The sequence below is a fragment of the Trichoderma virens genome (genome assembly GCF_000170995.1).
Source record: "Trichoderma virens Gv29-8 chromosome Unknown TRIVIscaffold_82, whole genome shotgun sequence".
NCBI classification, from domain to species: Eukaryota; Fungi; Ascomycota; class Sordariomycetes; order Hypocreales; family Hypocreaceae; genus Trichoderma; species Trichoderma virens.
In genome coordinates, this window is record NW_014013667.1 from 615,832 (window position 1) to 636,560 (window position 20,729).

The following is a 20,729-nucleotide window of genomic DNA, read 5'->3' on the forward strand; positions in this document are numbered from 1 at the left end:
ATAATTTCTATAAATACAGTGTCATCCTGAGTGATTTGAAATATAAATATGTGGACAAGGAAGCAGAGACAGTCTTGTTTTTCTTTTCATTAAACCTCTCTTTATCATTCAAATATTGCCTCCTGCTCTTTATCATTCAGTGTTACCTTCTACTCTTTATTATTCAAGTGTTGCCTCATTCACTGCAAAGATGATCAACCCAGCAATTGTTCGGCAACGCATGGGACTGGATGATTCGTCAGCTGCTTTACCGAGTGTTCCGCCGGTTACTTTACCGAGTGTTCCGCCGGTTACTTTACCGAGTGTTCCGCCGGTTACTTTACCGAGTGTTTTGCCAGTTACTTTACCGAGTGTTTTGCCGGTTACTTCACCGATTACTTCACCGATTACTTCACCAGGTGCCTCGTCAGACATGTATACCGTAGTACCATCTCGCCATTCTCGCCCAAAGGCTCATACGTATGGTTGATCATCCTCTATATCTAGCTTGTGCTAACAAAGCGCATCTAGGCCATCGAGGTCTGATATGCATGTTCGGGAAGAGATACGTGATGCTCGCAATAGGCAAGAATACAGGACCAACGTTTACCAGTTTGACTCTCTAACGCATTTTCTAGGATTGCTATGCTTGAACAGAGTAATGCGGCTTTGAAAGAGGAAATGATCGGACAGAGAGAGGAAATTATCAGACAGAGAGCAACTCTGCTGATGTTGTCGGATGTTTATGCGGCGGTTTATTCATATCTTCAAGGTCACAATGAATTCACTGTCATTCAGTAAATGTACGTGTGACGGATCGTGAACCTATAGGTTAGTATAAGTTCGGATTTCCAAGGGACAAACCTAGTTTTGGGTTTATGTTAGCGGATAGACAAGGCTGGATATTCGGGCAATGTAAATAGTGTCACGAGCGAGGTAAAGTAGATCTTCTTTAGACTTCGTCAAGGTTGCTTATATTATTTACAACTGGCTATATATTATTAATATTAATATATTAATAATAGCTTTTTAAAATATTTTAAAAGTTTTTAAAGTTTTATTTATATATTAATTAAATTTTTTTTAAAAAGATTTTATAAATAAAACTATAATTTCATTATAGTTTTTAATATATCTTTAATAATAATATAAAATATAATATTTAATAACTTTAATTTAAGATTTCTTTTTTTATTAAATTATAAAGCTTATACTTTTATAATAAATATTTTTTAAAAATAGTTAAAGTATTAACTAAAAGTATTTATTTTTATTTATTTTTTAATTTTATATTTAATTTTAAGGTTAAAAATTAAAAAATATTTTATATACTTTATTAATTTTTTTATAAGTTTTTTTAATAATAATAAAATAAATAATATTTTTATAATTAATTAAAATTATAATTTTATATTTATTTTTTAAATAATAATATTTTTAATATTATTTATTAAATATAATTATAATTTTATATTTATTTTTTAAATAATAATATTTTTAATATTATTTATTAAATAATTATAATTATTATAAATTCTTTATTACAAATTAAATATTTAAGTTTTATTTTATATATTTTTATAATTATATAATTTAAAATATTAGTTTTAATTTTAATTAATTTATTTAATAAGTTAGCTAAAAGGTTTTAAAGGGTATTAAAATAACTTCTATAAGCTTTATTTTCTAACTATAGCAATAGCTGTAGTTTAATAAGTTATTACAGTAAATTTAACTATTTAATAAGCAGGATAGTTAAGTCTGCTGGCACAGAGTCCCCTAGCTAAGTTTAAACCGACTGCTTTATAATATTCAGGGGTAATACCATAAGACCTCCAGGCGTTAATTTTTTAATACTTTCCCCTTAAATATTTTATATAAAAGGTTAGCTATTGTATCTTAATATAAATTAGGCTTAATAATAAGCCTATTATAAAAGAACTTTTACGTGAGTTCAGAAATACAGCTACACTTACTAACACAGCTCTTCACTTACCTAACTATTTTAATTAAATTTTTACAGCTAATATATTTAACAGTGTAAATACTATAGTAAACTTAAGCTACTACAATGTTAAATAAAAACCTATATAACAGTAAAAAGCACACTAAACTATAGGTTTTAAAATATAATTACAGTACTATTATTGTGACGATCCGTGTTCCTATAGTAAACTAGGGTTAGCTATTCATAGGGCATAAACCGGTAGTATAGGTTTATGTTAGCGGGCGGTCAGGTCGGTAGACGGGCAATCTTGTCACTGGCTAGTAGAGAGGTATCTGAATCCAATCTAATTGCTATGTTAACAACTGGCTATCTAAGCTAAATGAGTGACATGAATGTAAACTTATATATCCAGTTGGCTGGGCTGGATTATCTCAATTCCTAAATGATCTTATACTGGATTATTGTATTTTCTGGATGATCTATTCCTAATTGGTCGGGCGGGCCGACTTTAATCCAGGGACGCCTACCCTATAGGCCCATTGTTGCAACCATAAGAGCTGGGTTGTAACAATTATTACATTTATAAAAAAAGTTAAATTAACTATTTATAATACAGTATTATACTTAATGTAAAAAAAATAAAAAATAAAAAAAATAAAGAAAAATATTAAACTATAGTTATTTACTATAGTTAAAAAATAAAACTTATAGTAGTTATTTTAATATTTTTTAAAGCCTTTTAATTAACTTATAATATTAACTATAGTTATTAATAATGAATTACGTTTTATAACCTTTATAATTTTTAATAATAAATTATATTTATTAATTAACTTTTTAACTTATTTTATAATTTATAAATTATTATTTAATTAAGTTTAGCTTATAGTTTTTTTAATAATTATTACTTAATTAAAATTAAATTAAATTTTTTATTAATAATAAAAATAAATTTTTAATAAAATTTATAAATATTTAATAATTATATAATTAAAAAAAAATTAACATATATAAATTATATTAAAAAATAATTTAAATTTAAAGTTATTTAATAATAGTTTTTATATATTTTAATTTTATTTATTAATATTAATTTTTAAAATATAAATAATAAAAGTTTTTTTTAAGTTTTTTTATATTAATAATTTTAATTAATTAATAAATTTAATAAATAAAATTAACTATTTTTAATTACTTTTAACTTTTTATTATTAAACTAGTAATAAAATTAGCTATCTTATAGCTTTAAAAGTTTTATATTAATTATATAATATTAATAAAATTACATTTATAATTAATTTAACAGCTTTATTAATATAAACCTAAAACCTAAAGGTTTATCCTTTAGGAACAGTTAACTTATACTAACCTATAGGATTAGTTCATTACATTGAAGTATAATATTTTAATAACTTAAGAAAGTAAAAAGTTAATCTTAATATGTATACTAAAACTTAAAGTGGTTTTTCTCTTTTTTTCCAGAACGGGTGGTTTTAAAATCGTTATAATAAAATTCTCCGCTCCCTTTTTGTCTCTATCTCTATGGAATAAATAAGTACAATTGGACGTAAAGTCTTCCATTAATAAACAGAAATAAACAATCTGAATTTCTTTTAATACATAACCCCCCCAAGGCCATATATATCTACATTAGCCGGCACAACTAGTTGCTATAGATCATAGACCTTTGCCACTGCATATAATGCGTATTTTCGTTTTATAACATGGGATGCACTTTAGGTAAAATTACTGCACTAAAACACAAAAAGCAGCGGGAAAAAAAGGAAAATATCGGCGAAAGGGGGTCTGACATTGTAAAGACAACGGAGATTCACCAAACTGAAGCTTACCAGCCAAAGTTTTCGCGATCCAGGGCCCCATCCCCTGAAAGTGGCCAGTGGTCAAGCTTACAGAGCCAGAATAGTTAACTTTCATTTCTATGACATTATGGCTACGCTAACCAGCGATCTTGGACCTGCCTCTATTGTAGTTTTGACAGCAGCTAACGGTTATATTGTTAATGGTTTAAATGGTACATCCCCTAGAGTTGTAATGTCATTGCCCTCAGCCCTTACCGCAGACTCAGCAACTGTTACCTCTTTACAGACTTCGGATTTCGAGTTAATTACGCCCTCGGAAATAAGTGGGATTGTTGCCTTCACTGGGAGCGTAGACGCGACTCATAAAGTTATTATTATTGGAGTTGCTGTTAGCCTTGGACTGGCTTGCACTATCTCTCTATTTGTTTTTATAATTACGTGTTGGCGCCGAAAAAAGGTACAAAAGAATGCCAACTCAAGTGCAAAAAGTGCAAAAAGTGCAAAAAGTGCAAAAAGTGCTAGAAGCTCATTGGAGATTCGCTGCATTGGAATAAAAAGTACTGCACCAACAGACAATATTTCGCCTATTCCTCCTTTAAAAACAAAGGCTACACTTGGGGCTCCCGGAGAATAAATATATATAAGACTTAGACATACAACTTTCACACTCTTTAAACTAAAACCTAAATATAATTAGAGTTGTAATCTTTTTTCACATCGACACCAATTCCCTTTATCTTTGTATTGGTTCATTCGACTGATAATGGCTTTATCTTCAGACCACTTTCCGGCTCGTAGTTGCACAGTTTCAAGGTTAATAAGAATTTCCCGGGCATTTTTCGCAACATCCTTCCATGAAGGCACCTTATTGTTTTTTATCATTTGCAATTCCATGTATAAAACCGCAGGATCTAACACCTTTGTCTCTTGTCTGTCACTGTCAAGCCACATACTGTAGTATGCCAAGATAGCGGTGTAAAATTCTATCCAATCGCGCGCTGCTGTGCTTCCGTATGCAATTTTAATAAGCAAAGAGTACCAGAGCCTCATTGGCCCCATGGGTAAAATGTCAAAGCAAGAGTTCCCCTTGTCTCTGAGGATCAAGCAGCCACCTATAGCAGCCGGGATACCTAGGAATCGAAACTTTTCAATTTTATTGATAACATTGAGAAGATTGCCCCGAAGCTCTTCTGGATAGATATATGGTGGATCAACATAGTTTAATATATCCATTGATTTAGATGGGGGTTTGTGTTTAATGAGAAATTGTTGGTCTTAAACAGTAGTTATATTTTAGGTAGATAAGTTGTTGAATATTTAAGTACATTAAAATTTAAGATTAGTAATTGTAGACTAAAATCCCCTTCTAGACAAGTGCTCTTTACTTATTATTAAGTATATATGGTCGTAATACTACTTTTGCATCCGGTATATCTATAAATAAAACGGAGGTAACCACAGTAATAACCGATGTAATCTATTCTCTGGGGAAGCCATATAGCTTTTCGATCTGCGGTAAATTCCTTGTACAATGATCAGTTACTTCGATGTTGTGGTCGTCGGGAGCGGCGCTGCGGGGCTGACAGCTGCAGCAATCGCTGCATCCGAAGGACTCAAGACATTAGTTGTTGAAAAGCGAGCCACCCTTGGAAGAACTACAATGCTTTCTGGTGGAACAGTTTGGATTCCGAATAATCTCATAGCTAAACGTCACGGAATTTGCGACACAGAAGTCAAGGCTAATACGTAACTTGAAGCAGCGCTGGGCGCGGACCAAAGCGAGCACACTAAATTAACTACCAAAAATAGGAAAGAGTATTTAAAAAAAGGTCCTCAAATGATCTCCTACTTAGAGAATAAGACTCTAAAATGGAAACTGTCAAAATTTCCTGATTATCAACCTCGCCTGGAAGGAGCTCTGCCTGCTGGAGGCCGGACAATCAATCCCGAAATATTCGATGCTGAGCCACTAGAATCCTGGATATCATACCTGGATTTATCATTAAACACGAAGATACCGTACTTCGAAAGTTTTGGGGATGCCACACGATTGAGGGCCCCAGTCACTCAAATTGGTCAGGATAGTCCTGATACCAATCCAACTGGCAACCTAGGGAATTTAACATTATCTATGGGCTGTTCCCTCATTGCGCAGTTGCTCCTTATCTGCAAATTGTCCAATTGCGTGACTATTTGGACTGAGACTAAGTTTTCAGATCTACTGTTGGAGGGGAATACAGTTGTTGGGGTTGAGTTGCAGAGGGGGAATAAAAGGTTTAGTGTGCAGTCGCAAGCAACGTTCTTGGCTGTCGCTGGCTTTGCACGTAATAAAAGGATGCGTGAGAAATATTTGCACAAGCCTACGGATATGAAATGGACGCTTGCTCAATTGAACGGGGACGACGGGTATGTTCTTGATATAATGAAGTCCAAAGGAGCAAAGACCAGCTTATTGGAAGAGACATGGGGTATTCCTACTATGGAAGATCCTTTAGATGGGAATTTAATACCCAGCGTGTTTGTGATGTCTAAACCCCATTGCATTGTTGTCGATTCTTTTGGGCATCGCTTTTGCAGTGAAGCACGTCCATATGGGGATTATAACCAAGTTGCGGATGCCATAACTCCTTCGCGGTTGATTCTCGATAGCATGTACCTTGGAAAGTATACTCTTGGTTCCCTTTCCGCTCATGAGACGTGGATGCCTCAAACGATCTTCTTCTCTCTCCGGGCTTGCTAAGCAGCTGAAGATTCAGCCAAAAACATTGGGAAAAACTGTTAGTGAGTGGAATAGTATGTGCGAAAAGGGAAGGGATATTTATTTTAGGAAGGGAGAAGATGAGTACCAACAATTCATTGGCGATGAAAGCATGAAGCTAAATCTAAATATGGGTCCTATTTTTGTCTCACCCTTCTATGCAATTCAGATATTTCCCGGAGATGCTGGGACTAAAGGCGGACTTTTAACGGATGAGAAAGGGAGAGTGCTTTATGAAGCTGGAGGTGTAATTGACGGCTTGTATGCATCCGGAAACATAACGGCATCGCCCTTCGGCAAACCTTCGATAGGTGCAGGAGTGACGATAGGCCCTGCTATGACATTTGCATATATTGCTATGCTAGATTTATGCGAAAAGCTTTGCCGATAATTAGCATTGGTTATTCTATAGCAAAATGGTAGATAAGGTTATATCTTTTAGCTGCGGGAATGTAAGCCAGCGCTTGATATTATTAAGTATAATCTGTTGTATATAACTGGTTATTGTGGTGGATAATTAGTACTAATGAGAGCTGAATCGCGAGTTGAACGATTTTGAACCAGTCTTTGTCCACACCGCCATCGCTTAATTTTTCCTCGTAAGCACCAGACAGTTGGAAGACAGCCTGCCACAATTCCAAGGCATGGCTCTATAATAGAGCAAATCGCAACGTCACTGTATGAATCAGCAAAAAACTTTAATACCTAATAAATCCACATACACGGTCTCAGCAAGGAAGTCGGTGGAGACTTCCAAGATACGGATAAATGGTATCCTCACTATCATCACGAAACCGGCCCTACAACATTAGTGGATCTGTGCACATAATTTACTATTAGATAACGCATGATAACGCACAATATACCAAAACTAAGAAGAAGAATAAGACCAAAGCGTTTATGAGGCTCGAACTCCCCCCCCCAGAGAGTCCAAGCTGGTAGAACTCCAAGAACAATGTCGCAAAGAGCCGCAAAGGCGCTATGGCAGATAGCGGCAATTGGTACTCGCTTTGAATTTGAACATGAACCATGGATATCCTGCTCTTCAATCTGTTTCCAATAGAAAGAGACAGGTGAACACTGGAAGACATTAATAAATAGGTATACAACTGTAAAACACCATGTAAGGCCAAGAGAAACCCATAAAACAAATTTGACCTGTCCTGCCTTTGTCGTTTTGGCTGAGAGACGTAATATAAATATGCCGATAGAGGTCCTAACAACAGCTGATAGCGGCCCATAAATCGACTCGCCAACATACCACGCTTGGAGCGCTATGCTAATCTGAGAACTTGTTAATTGTGATATTGGTTGACCTACGCCTCCTAAAATTACACCATGCATTACAAATGCACTCTGCGTACTGTATAGAAGCTGCCTTTCTGTTATTTTCTTGAGCTATGTTGGAGGATTTGCTTTTTTTCTGACGCACAAGAGCAAAATACATCAGGTAGTCCTCCCATTTATTCCCGTCTAAAATCTTCCTTTTAGTATAGACCCTTAGGCCCACTAAAAGTAATGTAAAAGACAGGCATATGATTTGAATAATTAAAAGAGTCTCGCCTTTCCCTGGGTTTACCTTCATTGCGATTTATGCACCATTGATGAATCTTTTAATACGTTCGACCGGGTATATATTAGCCTTTTTGACTTGCAGAAAGTCTTCGATATCCAGTTTTAGACGAAGAGATGGCCTTGTTTTATGGAGATATATGTACTGTATTGTTAGTAAGCTTTTTGTTGACAAACATCCATTTGAGAAATCTTCAGTTCTGCAGCTATACTGTACTACTTATAAATCCTAATCTACATAAGCTGCTTACAGTACCCTCAAACGACAAAAAAGAGATATTACCAACCTGTCTTACACCACCAAATATTACATACTACACTTTTCAAATATGACCGATATCCGGAATTTCCAGGGCCAGAAGTGGAAGCCGCTACTGAAAAATAGCATACCGGGAGAGAATACAGACCACTTTGTATTGAATGGGGCCCTGAGCGCGCTTGTCCGTGGCGTTAATAGGACTTTACTGCCAAGTTACATTCCAACAGAGGCATTGCATCAAACAAGAAAAACAAAACCAAAATCTCCCAAAAATTCTCTGAAAACCCGTTCTGGAAATGCATGCGCTGCGAGCTTATCATAAGCAAATGAGAGTGTTAAATGCAGAACGGATAAACTGGGGCCGGATGACTCTGGCTTAATGACTGCCTGGATAGGCATACTGTTTCTCGGAATATCTAAAAGACTTTGATAGAGACAGCCAATAGAAGCTCTTAATAAATGAATACAACTTCTCTTAAAGAAAAATAAAATAAAATAAAATAAATAAAAAAACTGCTTTACAGATCTTGCCTATTGCTTCTCTATTCTATAAAATATATTAAGTATAAGATAGTTTCTTAATCTATAGACTTAGCTAAAATAAGTGTCTGCTTTCTTATTTATAATAGATTATTAAAAAAGGCTAATTTTAGATTAAATATATTACTTTTTTAAAATTTATAAATATTTATTAATATTTAAAATATATTAATTAATAATAAATTATAACTATATATTTATAATATATATAAATTAATTAATATATTTTATTTTATTATTTTAAAATTATAAAAAAGAAATATAATAAATTTATTAAAAATATAATATAAAATATTAATTATTATTTAAATATATTTTAAAAAATTAATTTTAAATTTAAAATTAATATAATTATTAAAAGAAAAAAGTTAATTAATATTTATAAACTAAATAAAACTTAAATTATTATTTTTATAAATATAAAAAGAGTTAAATATATAATTATATAGTTTTTAAAACTTAATATTAATTAAAATAAAATAAATTAGTAAATTAATAATTAATTAAACTTTATTTAAAATAAAAAGAAGTTAATTATTTATATTATATTTATTTTTAAAGAAAATAATTAAATAATATTAATGAAAATTAACTGCTAAAATTAAAATATTATAAATAATTAATTAAATAAATAAATTATTATATATAATAATTAAAATATTATAAATAAAATTTTACTTTAAAAATAAATATATAATTTATTAAAATATTTTAATAAAATTAATTTAATATATTAAAAGTAATAGTAAAATTAAAAAATATAATAATATTTTTAAATATTATTAAAATAAAATATTAAACTTATTAAATAGAAAAAATTAAATTAAAAAACTATAAATTAATATTATTAATATAATATTTAAAGTTAAAATAATATTATTTTTAAAAAAGCTTAAAATTATAAATTATAAAAATAAAACTATAAAGTATTATTATAATTAATAATATAAATAAATAAATAATTTAAATTAAAAAAAAAAGTTTTATATTATTACTAAGTTTATATTTTAAAAGTATTTTTTTTTCATTAACTATTTAAAGTTTAAAATTTTTTTTTTTATTTTAAAGAAAATATTATAAAATATAATATATTAATAAATAAATATAGTAAATTAATATAAAAAGTTAAAAGAAAAATAATAAATAAATTTATTCATAAAATAAATAATAGTTTAAATAATTATTAAAATTATATAAATAATAAAAATATTAAATAACTTTTTTTATAGTTTTTTTATTATATTTTTTTATAATATTATATATTAATTTTACTTTATATATATAATTTAATTTATTTATATAAGCTTTTTTTAAACTTTTAATAATAAATAACTTCTTAAGTATTATGAAACTTTTTATAAATATTTTATTATAATATTAAAATAATAAAAATAACTTTTAGTATTTTTTTATTTTATATTTACTTAATTTATATATTATTTAATGAAATAATTAAATAATAGCTTTTTAATATTATAAAATTTTTTTTTATAAAGTATTTAATTTTTTTAAAGTATTCTTTTATAAGGTTTAAGTTAAATAAATATAATAAAAGGAAAATAATTTTAACTTTAATAATTAAATAAAGCTTTTTTAATTTTTACTTTTTATAAAAGCTTATATTATTTATTATTAAAATAAATTTAAACTATAAAAATATTTTATAATATTAAAATAATTATTTAATAAAATTTTTAAATATAATATAATTAATTAAACTTTAAAAAATATAAAATAATATAATTTTATTTTAAATATAAGCTAAAATACACTAATATTTAGCTTTATATTTAAACTTTATAATAATTATTAATATAATTTTTATAAAAGTTTATTTTTTTTATTATTACATTATTAAAAAATTATATTTAAACTTATTGATAAAAATTAAATAATATAATTTATATAATACTTTTATATTAAATTTATTTTAAAAATATAATATTATATTTTTATAATATATTTATTATTTTTTTTTAATTTATTATATAATATATTTTATATATATATTATAATATTTAATTAATAATTAATTTTATTTAATAATAATTAAATAGTTTTAAATTAATATATATTTAAGTAAATTTAATAAATAATATATTTATTATATTTAGCTTTTTTAATTATTTTATAAATTAATTTTTTAATTAAAAATAAAATTTAAATATACTTATATTTAATATTAATTAATTATTATATTATTAATTTATTTTATAATAAGCTTTTTTTAGCTATAATTTAAAAAATTAAAAAATAATTATAATAATAATAAAAGTATAATAAGCTGTATATTAAAGGGTTATAATATAAAAGGGTAGTAAAGTAAAAATAGTTTTTATATATATAACCTATATTATAATAAATTAATAGGTATTTAAAGCTTATAGTAAGAAAATAGTATAAGTTATATATAGCGAAAATAGTTTATACTTAAAGAAAGTTTAGTAAAATTAAAAAGCGGACATTTATTTCGGTTAACCCTATATCTGTATAGATATTGTAATTTTGTATGTAAGATAACCCAAAACTTTGTAACCCGGAACCAATACTATACGACACAGCCTACTGTGTCCTATATATACGTCTAGACAGCTACGGTTTTCTCTTCAGCTCTTATCATTTGAATGGTAAGATGCCCCAAGTTTACGTCTTCGTGTACAATGTAAAGGCCCCTTGTAATCGTGAGACGCCGATCATGTATTCTGCGAAGGGCGTTGGCCACAAAGGCAAGCTGGTCATTCGTATACGTTCGCCTCGGAATAGCCAGTCTGAGGAATTCCGTCGCCACCGGTCGATTGTTTCCAGTGATTGGATCTCTGCCACTCAGTAATGCACCCATCTCTGCCCCTCGAATGCCGGCTTCCACGTAAAGTTCCACAGCTAATGTTTGGGCAACATACTCCTCTTGCGAAACGTGTGGTAAGAAGGCAGATGCATCAATTACAATAGCGTGACCGCCAATAGGCTGCTGGACAGGAATATTCGCATCAATCAACATCTTTCCAAACCGATATACCTGACTGATGCGGTCATCTAGGTACTTCTGTTGAGTGACTTCATTTAATCCGACTGCAAACGCCTCCATATCTCTTCCAGTAAGTCCGCCATTTGTTTGATATCCCTCACAGAGGAGAATATACTTTCGGACTTTATTAAACAAATCTCTGTTATTAGTTGCAAATAAACCTCCAACATTCACCAGGCCATCTTTTTTGCCGCTTATTATCATACCATCGGCGTTGTGGTACATTTCCCGGACGATATCTGATATTGTCCAGCTGCCATATCCAGGCTCTCTCTCCTGAATGAACCAAGCATTTTCTGCAAAGCGCGCAGAGTTAATAATAACTGGCACGTTAAAGCGCTTAGCAATTTCTCTTAGTTGCCGTAAGTTGTGCATAGACACCGGCTGACCACCGCTCATATTACATGTGATTGTTACAATAATCATCGGTACATTACCACTGTAAGACTGGAGGACTTCTTCGAGTTTAAGTAAGTTAACGTTTCCTTTAAAGGGATGTTGATATTCAATCTGAAACGCTCCCTCTATAGCACAGTCTATGGCAGTTGCTTGGCGATATTCGATGTGAGCTCGGGTGGTATTAAAATGAGTGTTGCCAGGCACAACACTCTCTTCGTTAAGCAACGCTTGGGCTAATGCATGCTCGGCGGCCCTGCCTTGGTGAACGGGAACAATATAACTGAAGCCAAATAATTCCTGAACCTTTTCCTTAAGGTGGTGAAAAGAAGTAGACCCAGCGTATGCTTCATCACCTCGCATTAAGGCAGCCCATTGGTAGTGGCTCATCGCGCCGGTGCCACTATCAGTAAGGAGGTCAATATATACCTGATCACCGTGAAGGTTAAAAAGATTATAATCCGCCTGTTGAATCCATTTTTCCCTCTCTTCTCGGGTACTGGGGCGAAGTTGCTCAATCATCTTCGCTTTATACCCTTCAGGTTGACTGCAGTCTAGTGGCATCTTGGTAAAGGATTCTCGGATCGGAAATTTTTTAAATAGCCTATTAAAATATGAGATAATACATATAATTGAAAGACTGGTATAATATTTGATTGAAATTGGTTTTCTATCCTTTATATATATACCTGTACGGGGTTTTGCTTATTCTAAATACCATTCCGTAAATAAGCCCAGTTGTCTACATACGGATTTTGGGGTTGAAGAAAGACAACTTTACAAGTCGCGTCAAAAGCCTATTAAGTAACTATGTACTGTACCTATGTGGCATAATATTAGCATTCACTACGGAGCAGTCTGCTAAGTTTACGACGCAGTTTTATTTATAGAAGTCAATTCGAATAGACACTTTTGATTCCCGAACATTAACTGTGTGGATTGGCTAGTACATACTGCTTCAGGGCACAGTTAGTAGTCAATCTGTTTGTGATTATATGTATGCCCTTGAGATATTAGCTACTGCACATCGAAGTCCATGCTTACAATCACATCCCATGTATTCACTATCGGTTCGGGATAAGCTCGTTCGGAGAAAGCCTTTATTGAGTGAAAACCACAGCTTCTGCATAGGCAGTAGAGTAAAACGTAATTTCATCCGGCGGGAGTCTCCATTAGCCGAAAGGGATGGCTATTTTACGGATGAAAATACGGATGATAATATATTGAAAATGCACTCTACAAGTCTACATCGTCAGCTTTTAAGATTAATAGCGCCGTTCTTCAGACTTAATGCGTCAGTTGACTTAGAGACTAATCTTTTACCAACTGCGCTAAATATGCGTTCTGTCCTTGGTGAGGAACGTTTTATTGGCATCCCTGCACGATTGAAGATTGTTGACGATGCAGGAGATGGTAGGAAGATGGCGGCAGTGAAAGAGGGGAAATGGCTTATATGTGCTATAATCCTCTACCAGGCCCTCAATTACCTTCAAGAATATGAGAAAAATGGCAATACACTAAATTTTGAAGATAATGACCGAACTTATATCTTTAATCCAGATGATTTCAATGCATTAATATGGAATTGTTTAAGCGAGGGAAAGGAAACGATGAAAATAAAGACGCCTATGACTGATGCCTTTTTGAAAGATATATTAAGGCAATGGAGAACAGGACAGAGACTGTTATCGTTAATAGTAAGACAGTAAGATCAATGATTACCCATAACTGGCTGTACCTATCTTTTTAAGCATCCAGGTAGCTTTATATATTCAATTACATTTACATTGTGTGTGAAGCGTAATATACTTGGAAAATCGTTTAAAGCCTTCCTATCTGTGTTCATTTTATGTCTGATCCAGCTAAATTGCCCGTATTACGCAATAATTTTGAGGTCTTTTTGTTACGGATATGTAGAATTGCCCCCAGCTACTCTCTCCTGATGATCCATGGTACCGAAACAAGCATCGATATTTTGTTGCTTAATTAGTGAATTTAGCGTGAAAGGAGAGCCACTAATGTGGCAGATGGATGGTGGGTTCCCTTCCACAAGAGAGATTTCAAGCCGCTGCTGCTGACTCGATATAAAAAAAGCTATCTCTTGGCGAAAGTTGCCGTAAGTTCCTATCCTCCCTGCCCTTTGAAAAGATCCAGATTGTGTTCGCCCTTGACATTTAAATGAAGCAGAGCCATGACGTAACTGATCCATGAAAGTATCAAATTCGACAGTTCCAGCTCGTAGTCGACATTGAATATGCCCTACGCACTCATACACACCATTTACAAAGCAGGGTGGGCGGGTTACGTCCAGCTCGAAAAAGAATAACTCCGCTCGGTGGCAACTTCCAAGTTGCTTCATGGCGGCTGAACCAAGGGCAGCTTCGCGAGCGATCCCAGCTACTTCGTTTATACTACTAACATTATCTAAAGCAGGCAGCTGAGATTTAAACTCGACGTCAAATCGGAAAAATTCGCCACGACCACCGGCTTTTTGATGACTCATAAGCTGCTTCCAGGCATTATCAGAGTCCCAGTGCTTACGAACAGCGCGGGCTAGCCGAGCTGGATATAATTCTTTCCACCAAGCCAGTGGCTTTTTCCACCACCTTCGATGCTTTTTACATCGCATGCGTTGCTCATTCCGTCTTTCTTGCTGTCTAACGCCGCGGTGGTTGGTTCGAGTCGTACCCGTCCCAAAGGATGCAACTATGCTGGGCTCAGGTGTAGCTGGAAATAAGGCTGCTGCTTCTTTTAGAGCAATCGGGGCCGGGTTATTAAAAGTAAGACCGCCGTCTTGGAAAGTACCAATGCCATCTATGTGATGTGGCGTGAAATAGCTAGAGAACGTTTATTAATATTAGAATTTAGAGCATTTGCTATTTACCTACTATGGAGCTGCAGTACAACAACGGAGGCTTGCTTGCGTTAGTGTTTCGCCGTTGTGCGTAGAGAGAGTCTGAGCACTTACATCTCCCATAGAGGAACTTTGTGAATACCGTAGCTCGGCTTGAGAACGCTGTAATCTTTATTAATGTCAGAATTGTTCTTAATCGAGCCATTGCCAATCCATCCATTACTTGCCATTTCTTTCACAGTCGTTACCAGCGTCACCATAGTTCGTTGCTATAAAGGTGCTTGTATCGTCTGTGCTAGTAAGTGTTACTCCCATACACGTTCCCATTTCACTAGCCTCCTTAGAATCCATGATGCTTTGATACAGGCCGTACACCTCTTGCTGTATCATTTCTAGCTCTCTAGCTGAATACTTGCTACCGACTAATAGGGACATTATAAAACGAAAAGCTGGAGATAGGATAGGGATGTAACCAAAAAGGTAGTAAAAGAGTTGAAATAACGGCCGCTTCTCAAACGCTTTTATTGATGATTCCTCGAAATATTCAATACACCGTTCAATAGGCCAACCGTTGATAATTAGCGCACAGGCAATTAACGCACCTATTCAATCAGCATATATTCGATAATTCTCTGTCAAAAACGGGTGAATTGATTACCAGAGCTTGTGCCGTATACAACGTCAAAATTTCGCTGTATTGGCATGGGTAATCCAACATAATCTTGCAATATTCGGAGGAACTCTAGAGGAATACGACCTCTGGTTCCCCCACCATCTATACTTAGCACGCGGGGTGTTGCTGTGTCTGGTTTAATTCGAATACGAAGCTTAGCAGTTTCAATTCCACAGAGTACACATCTATCAACACAAAACAGCCAGGGGTCTTCATGGCAGGTAGTATGAAAGATCTTAACGCATATCTGGCATGTCCAATGCCCGCATGGTAGCTTGTACATGGGTCTGCGCCGTAGACAACTGAAGCACGTCTCTCCTGAAAGGGGAAAGACTGGATTCCCATAGAACCGAGCCAGGTAATTCATTTGCAATTGCTTTGAAGATCCCAATTCATTGTACTTAAAATACATCTCGCGTATTTCAGCTCTAATCAAAGAAACAATGTCTAAATCCGGGACTGTGAGATTTGCTGCTAGTCGGTATGCTACTAGGCCCTTGGATGCTTGGGCACATGCATCGTGATATAAACTATCAAAAATATCAAGGGAATTGAAAGCTTGAAGAGAGATTAGTTTTCAAGCATGTGGTGAAGAGGTTACGAGCTTACAATGCATCCCCGGTGGATACTGATCTAATATCATGCTAGAGGCAGCGTAAGGAAGTGCAAAGTGCTTCAAGGCCTCGTCGTCAAAATGAGTAAAAAATTCCGTGAGATGGGTCGAAAACCCTGTACAAATTGGATTATTCATTCTGGAAGTTTTAATAAAGTTGAATGGTTCCCAAGAAGACCAGATGTCATTTTTTGATGCAGTGAAGAGAAACTCGGCAATATGTCGAGCTGAGAAAAGCGTGCCTGCTCTCGAACGGCTTTGTTGGACGATATCCAATGACTTGGTTATCTCTCTGAGAAGCGGAATACACTGCTTCGGCTTTGTCTTCACACTCCTGGACCTTAGTTTGCGAGTGCTAAGGCAAACGGTAACCACACGGATACGTTGGAAGTGATCGAGCAGACGAGTGGCATTAAATGCTTTTTCCATTTGAATTTTCTGGCCCCTTGGGACAACAAGAATCAGTGCCGGTTTGGTGTAAAGTGTAGACGGCTGGCCATTACTAGTCCACGCCTTAAGCCGCTGTATTGTGTTGTCGATGCCTCCGACATCTTCCACAAAGATGCAGACCACGTCCGCAAAGGGAGATATTAATCTATGGTATACACTGTCTGATGCTTCAGCAGTCCTCATTGAGGATTCTTCTTCCATGAAAACCCTATCTACTACCTCATGACAAGACTGCAGCTTACATGACCTGGGTAACCTGTTATGGGATAAAATGTTGCCATCGCTAATGATGATTGGTTTTTTATTTCGCAGATATGAAGTATATAAATGGTATTCTCCATTAGCTTTTTGTCGACCAATATGGCTGTTTCGTGGCTTGAAGTTAGCAAGTGTCTTTGTTTGGTTACCGAGCAATACAACAACCCCAGTAGGGTCGTTTACATCTCGGAAATCCTTGAGCAGTTGCCTGGGCCTGTCTGAAGTTTCTAGCATAATATGCTTCCCTTTTCTCCATAGCCTTAGCCATCTTGTGTGATTGCAATTATTAGTACTATACATCGAATGAGTTTGGTAATATTATATCTCTTATCTATGCTTCCAAATACTTAAATAGTTGAATGTTTTGGAACGTATTTGTAAACCTAACACCTTCTTAAAGTGTAGACGAAATGAAGTACGGTTGTTAGCCAGTCATCAGTTTATATAATACTAGATTCTACCCTCAAGCTTCTAAAGGCCACAAGTGGACAAATTCTACAAGCTATTTAATCCAGCCCGTTTCAATAATGTACAGTAAACTACATTTGTAATATTGTGCATAGCATTGTATGTTAAGTATCTACCTTCTGGTATTTTAAATGAGTATGCATATTAGTAAGCATTAAAACGTACATGTGCTCAACAGTCACTTGAAGTAGGAGGCTGTAAACTACAGTTGACCCAATATAGACTATGAAATGCTGTTCATTTAATACATTATGAGATCCCCTGTGTATTGGTCTAGATGAGGATATCAAAGAATGTTACATCACGTCTATGTTCAAGTTATTTTTAAAAGACAATTTATATATCTCTTAGCAAGAATTTAAGTCTTTTTCTGTTAAATATTGCTCAAGTAACCTGGCATTATGAATGTTTGCCCTAAAGAATATATCAAGGATATCACCTAACCCAGGTAATAAACCTAATAAGAAGTCAAGAAATACATTCACAAGCATTCTTATCTTAATAATATTAGGGATGCCACCATTAATATTCCAGCACATATATACTAAATGTAGTGTTAAACCAGCATCAAGAAAATCACCCACTCTATAGGGTATTAGCATACCTTTCTCTTATGTATTAAAAAGAAAGCAAGAAAAGAGTAACTTACAAAGGCACTATTCCCACTAAGCTGCTTAAACCAATACCAATTCCACAAATATTGTAATAATTGTCTAGGCACTTAGCTCGTTCCCAAACTTTTTCTAAATCTTGGTGCTTATTTATTGATTGTTTCATTTTTCCTTTTTTACTTGATTAGATTGCACTTGCTTACTTTTGCATAGCTTTTTATATAAATTTATATTCGGCCACTTTTACCTATGTTGACTTTCTTTCCTGGGAACGTGCTCATTCCTGGGAGCACTTTCTTTCCTGGGAGCACTTTCTTTCCTGGGAGCACTTTCTTTCCTGGGAGCACTTTCTTTCCTGGGATCATTCTCTTTCCTAGGAATATTTCCCTTCCTGGAAACGTGTTCATTCCTGGGAGCACTTTCTTTCCTGGGGGCACTTTCTTTCCGGGGAGCATTCTCTTTCCTAGGAATATTTCCCTTCCTGGGAACGTGTTCATTCCTGGGAGCATTCTCTTTCCTAGGAGCGTATTTTTCTAGGAATATTTTCTTCTGGGAGCACTTTCTTACGATTAACAACATGAAGTTTCAAACTGTGGTTTACTGGGGTCAATATACTGGTGAAAAGAGTCTCGCAGACTATTGTAATTCAATATCTGGAATTGATATTATTGTCCTAGCATTCTTAAATAATCTTTTACCCGGTAACACCCTTTCAGGATCGCTTGGTCCCCTATGCTCTATCGGTGCCTCCGGAAGTATCCAAGGCTGTAATAATATAGCATCAGATATTAAAACATGCCAAGCTGCAAACGTCAAAATTATTATTTCTTTAGGTGGCTGGTATAGTTCAATCTCTCTGCAATCGGCAAGTCAAGCTGAAGATGTTGGGCAATCCTTATGGGACATGTATGGCAATGAACCAAACAGTACTGCACCAAGACCATTTGGCGAAGCATTCGTTAATGGCTTCGACTTCGATATTGAGCATCAAGATGACAATTACAATCAATATTATCAAAATATGATTAAACAGTTACGCTCCAATTTTGCCAAAGACTCCTCAAACAAATACTATATTACAGGGGCACCTCAATGTTTTCTCCCTGAAACTAACATGGGCACTATTATTCAAAACTCCGAGTTTGACTATTTATGGATTCAATTTTATAACAATAACTGTGCTCTGGCTATTGACAATGGCAAAAATTTTAATTATAAAGACTGGACGGATATTTTGTTCACAACGCAGTCGAGAAATGCTAGTCTTTTTATTGGCTTGCCTGCATCAGTAAACGCATCAACTGGTTCAGACAGTGGGTCACAATATTATATCGCTCCGGAACAGTTAGCTACCCATATTAATAGCCAAAAAAGTGAACAGAATTTTGGAGGTGTTATGCTTTGGGACGCTGGGTATTCTGATGGAAATATTAATAACGGATGCACTTACGCACAAAACATTCATCATATCCTTGTTACTGGATCTGCTTGTGGGCATTCAGAATCGCTCATGTCATCACCGCTAAGCTCACGAACTACCGCATCAGCACAGGCAGCTTATACACCACCACTAGAAACAACGTCATCTATATTAGATAAAGTGCCTATATGGGGTCAGGTATGGTAGAATGAGCATGTTAAGTTATTTTCAGAAACTAACTTAAAGCAGTGCGGTGGCCAAGATTATACTGGACCAACACTGTGCCTACCGCCGTATCAATGTATTCAACTAAGCAAGTGGTGGTCATCTTGTCACTAAACATTGACATATTTATACTTTGGCCATGCTAGAGGGCGAAATAAGGTATTCTTAGATAAGCTATTAAAAATAGTTCTTAAATGGCCTCTATTCTGAACAGTGGTGATTACAGCATAAATCGCTATAGCTATGTAGGACCTCATAGGGCTTCAGTGCTAAATTGTGCTTAGAAAAAGAGATGAGAGAAATAAATAAATATATAGTTATTATAAATCAACTGTTACAGCATTGAACTTCTCATCTTGATATTAATTTGACCTCTATAGTTGTTATAAATTTTCTATTATATAGTTCAAATTCCCGATATTACTGTGACAGATAAACTAACTCATACTCCAAGATCTATGACTAAAATCCGTTTTAACTCTTGTTTGCACCCTTCAGCTCTACCTTAATATCAAAAGTCTTTCTTAGAGCCTCTTCAAACTGTTTTACAGCTTCCTCAATCTTATCCAAAGGTTCTGCTGCAAAGGTCGCCTTCAAAAAATCTCGGTATCTCCATTACGAATTGATATAGAGAACCACTACCCCTTACCGAAAAAAAAAAAAGAATATTTTAATCACACTAATTTTATCTTCAGCTCTAGCAAGGGAGAATACGGTATATACCAGGAACTATAAATATATGCAGCATTATGCTACGCTATTGTTTTATTGTACAAGACTCTGTCTGTGAACCAGTAGGGTTTAATGGTCCCTCACATGAAATAGTGTGTTGATCGGCTAAGGCTTCATAATCGTAAACT

General features: G+C 33.8%; 7 protein-coding genes across 7 annotated transcripts; 3 read left to right on the plus strand and 4 right to left on the minus strand.

Annotated features, from left to right (window-relative positions):
- Nucleotides 1–3,874: 3,874 nt before the first annotated feature.
- On the plus strand, nucleotides 3,875–4,113 carry TRIVIDRAFT_224543 (uncharacterized protein; the record flags this gene model as incomplete). The annotated part of the gene is made up of 2 exons (XM_014098604.1): nucleotides 3,875–3,959; nucleotides 4,034–4,113. 2 exons carry the CDS (start codon nucleotides 3,875–3,877, stop codon nucleotides 4,111–4,113), a joined length of 165 nt encoding a protein of 54 aa, XP_013954079.1.
- A 1,165-nt stretch (nucleotides 4,114–5,278) lies between these two features.
- Nucleotides 5,279–6,896, plus strand: TRIVIDRAFT_193283 (uncharacterized protein; the record flags this gene model as incomplete). Its single annotated transcript, XM_014098605.1, has 3 exons — nucleotides 5,279–5,493; nucleotides 5,557–6,411; nucleotides 6,443–6,896. The coding sequence occupies 3 exons, from the start codon at nucleotides 5,279–5,281 to the stop codon at nucleotides 6,894–6,896; spliced, it is 1,524 nt and encodes a 507-aa protein (XP_013954080.1).
- A 110-nt stretch (nucleotides 6,897–7,006) lies between these two features.
- On the minus strand, nucleotides 7,007–8,090 carry TRIVIDRAFT_46790 (uncharacterized protein; the record flags this gene model as incomplete). The annotated part of the gene is made up of 4 exons (XM_014098606.1): nucleotides 7,007–7,181; nucleotides 7,228–7,305; nucleotides 7,365–7,879; nucleotides 7,938–8,090. The coding sequence occupies 4 exons, from the start codon at nucleotides 8,088–8,090 to the stop codon at nucleotides 7,007–7,009; spliced, it is 921 nt and encodes a 306-aa protein (XP_013954081.1).
- A 3,370-nt stretch (nucleotides 8,091–11,460) lies between these two features.
- On the minus strand, nucleotides 11,461–12,861 carry TRIVIDRAFT_46993 (uncharacterized protein; the record flags this gene model as incomplete). The annotated part of the gene is made up of 1 exon (XM_014098607.1): nucleotides 11,461–12,861. The coding sequence occupies one exon, from the start codon at nucleotides 12,859–12,861 to the stop codon at nucleotides 11,461–11,463; it is 1,401 nt and encodes a 466-aa protein (XP_013954082.1).
- Nucleotides 12,862–14,200: 1,339 nt separating this feature from the next.
- On the minus strand, nucleotides 14,201–17,433 carry TRIVIDRAFT_123114 (uncharacterized protein; the record flags this gene model as incomplete). Its single annotated transcript, XM_014098608.2, has 6 exons — nucleotides 14,201–14,890; nucleotides 14,960–15,134; nucleotides 15,375–15,753; nucleotides 15,810–16,224; nucleotides 16,267–16,382; nucleotides 16,434–17,433. Coding segments are annotated over 6 exons (2,775 nt in total), but the record flags the coding sequence as incomplete, so codon positions are not given.
- Nucleotides 17,434–18,485: 1,052 nt separating this feature from the next.
- TRIVIDRAFT_9045 (uncharacterized protein) lies at nucleotides 18,486–18,746 on the minus strand (the record flags this gene model as incomplete). Its single annotated transcript, XM_014098422.1, has 1 exon — nucleotides 18,486–18,746. A coding segment is annotated over one exon (261 nt), but the record flags the coding sequence as incomplete, so codon positions are not given.
- Nucleotides 18,747–18,801: 55 nt separating this feature from the next.
- TRIVIDRAFT_193285 (glycoside hydrolase family 18 protein) lies at nucleotides 18,802–19,983 on the plus strand (the record flags this gene model as incomplete). Its single annotated transcript, XM_014098609.1, has 2 exons — nucleotides 18,802–19,842; nucleotides 19,894–19,983. The coding sequence occupies 2 exons, from the start codon at nucleotides 18,802–18,804 to the stop codon at nucleotides 19,981–19,983; spliced, it is 1,131 nt and encodes a 376-aa protein (XP_013954084.1).
- Nucleotides 19,984–20,729: the final 746 nt, after the last annotated feature.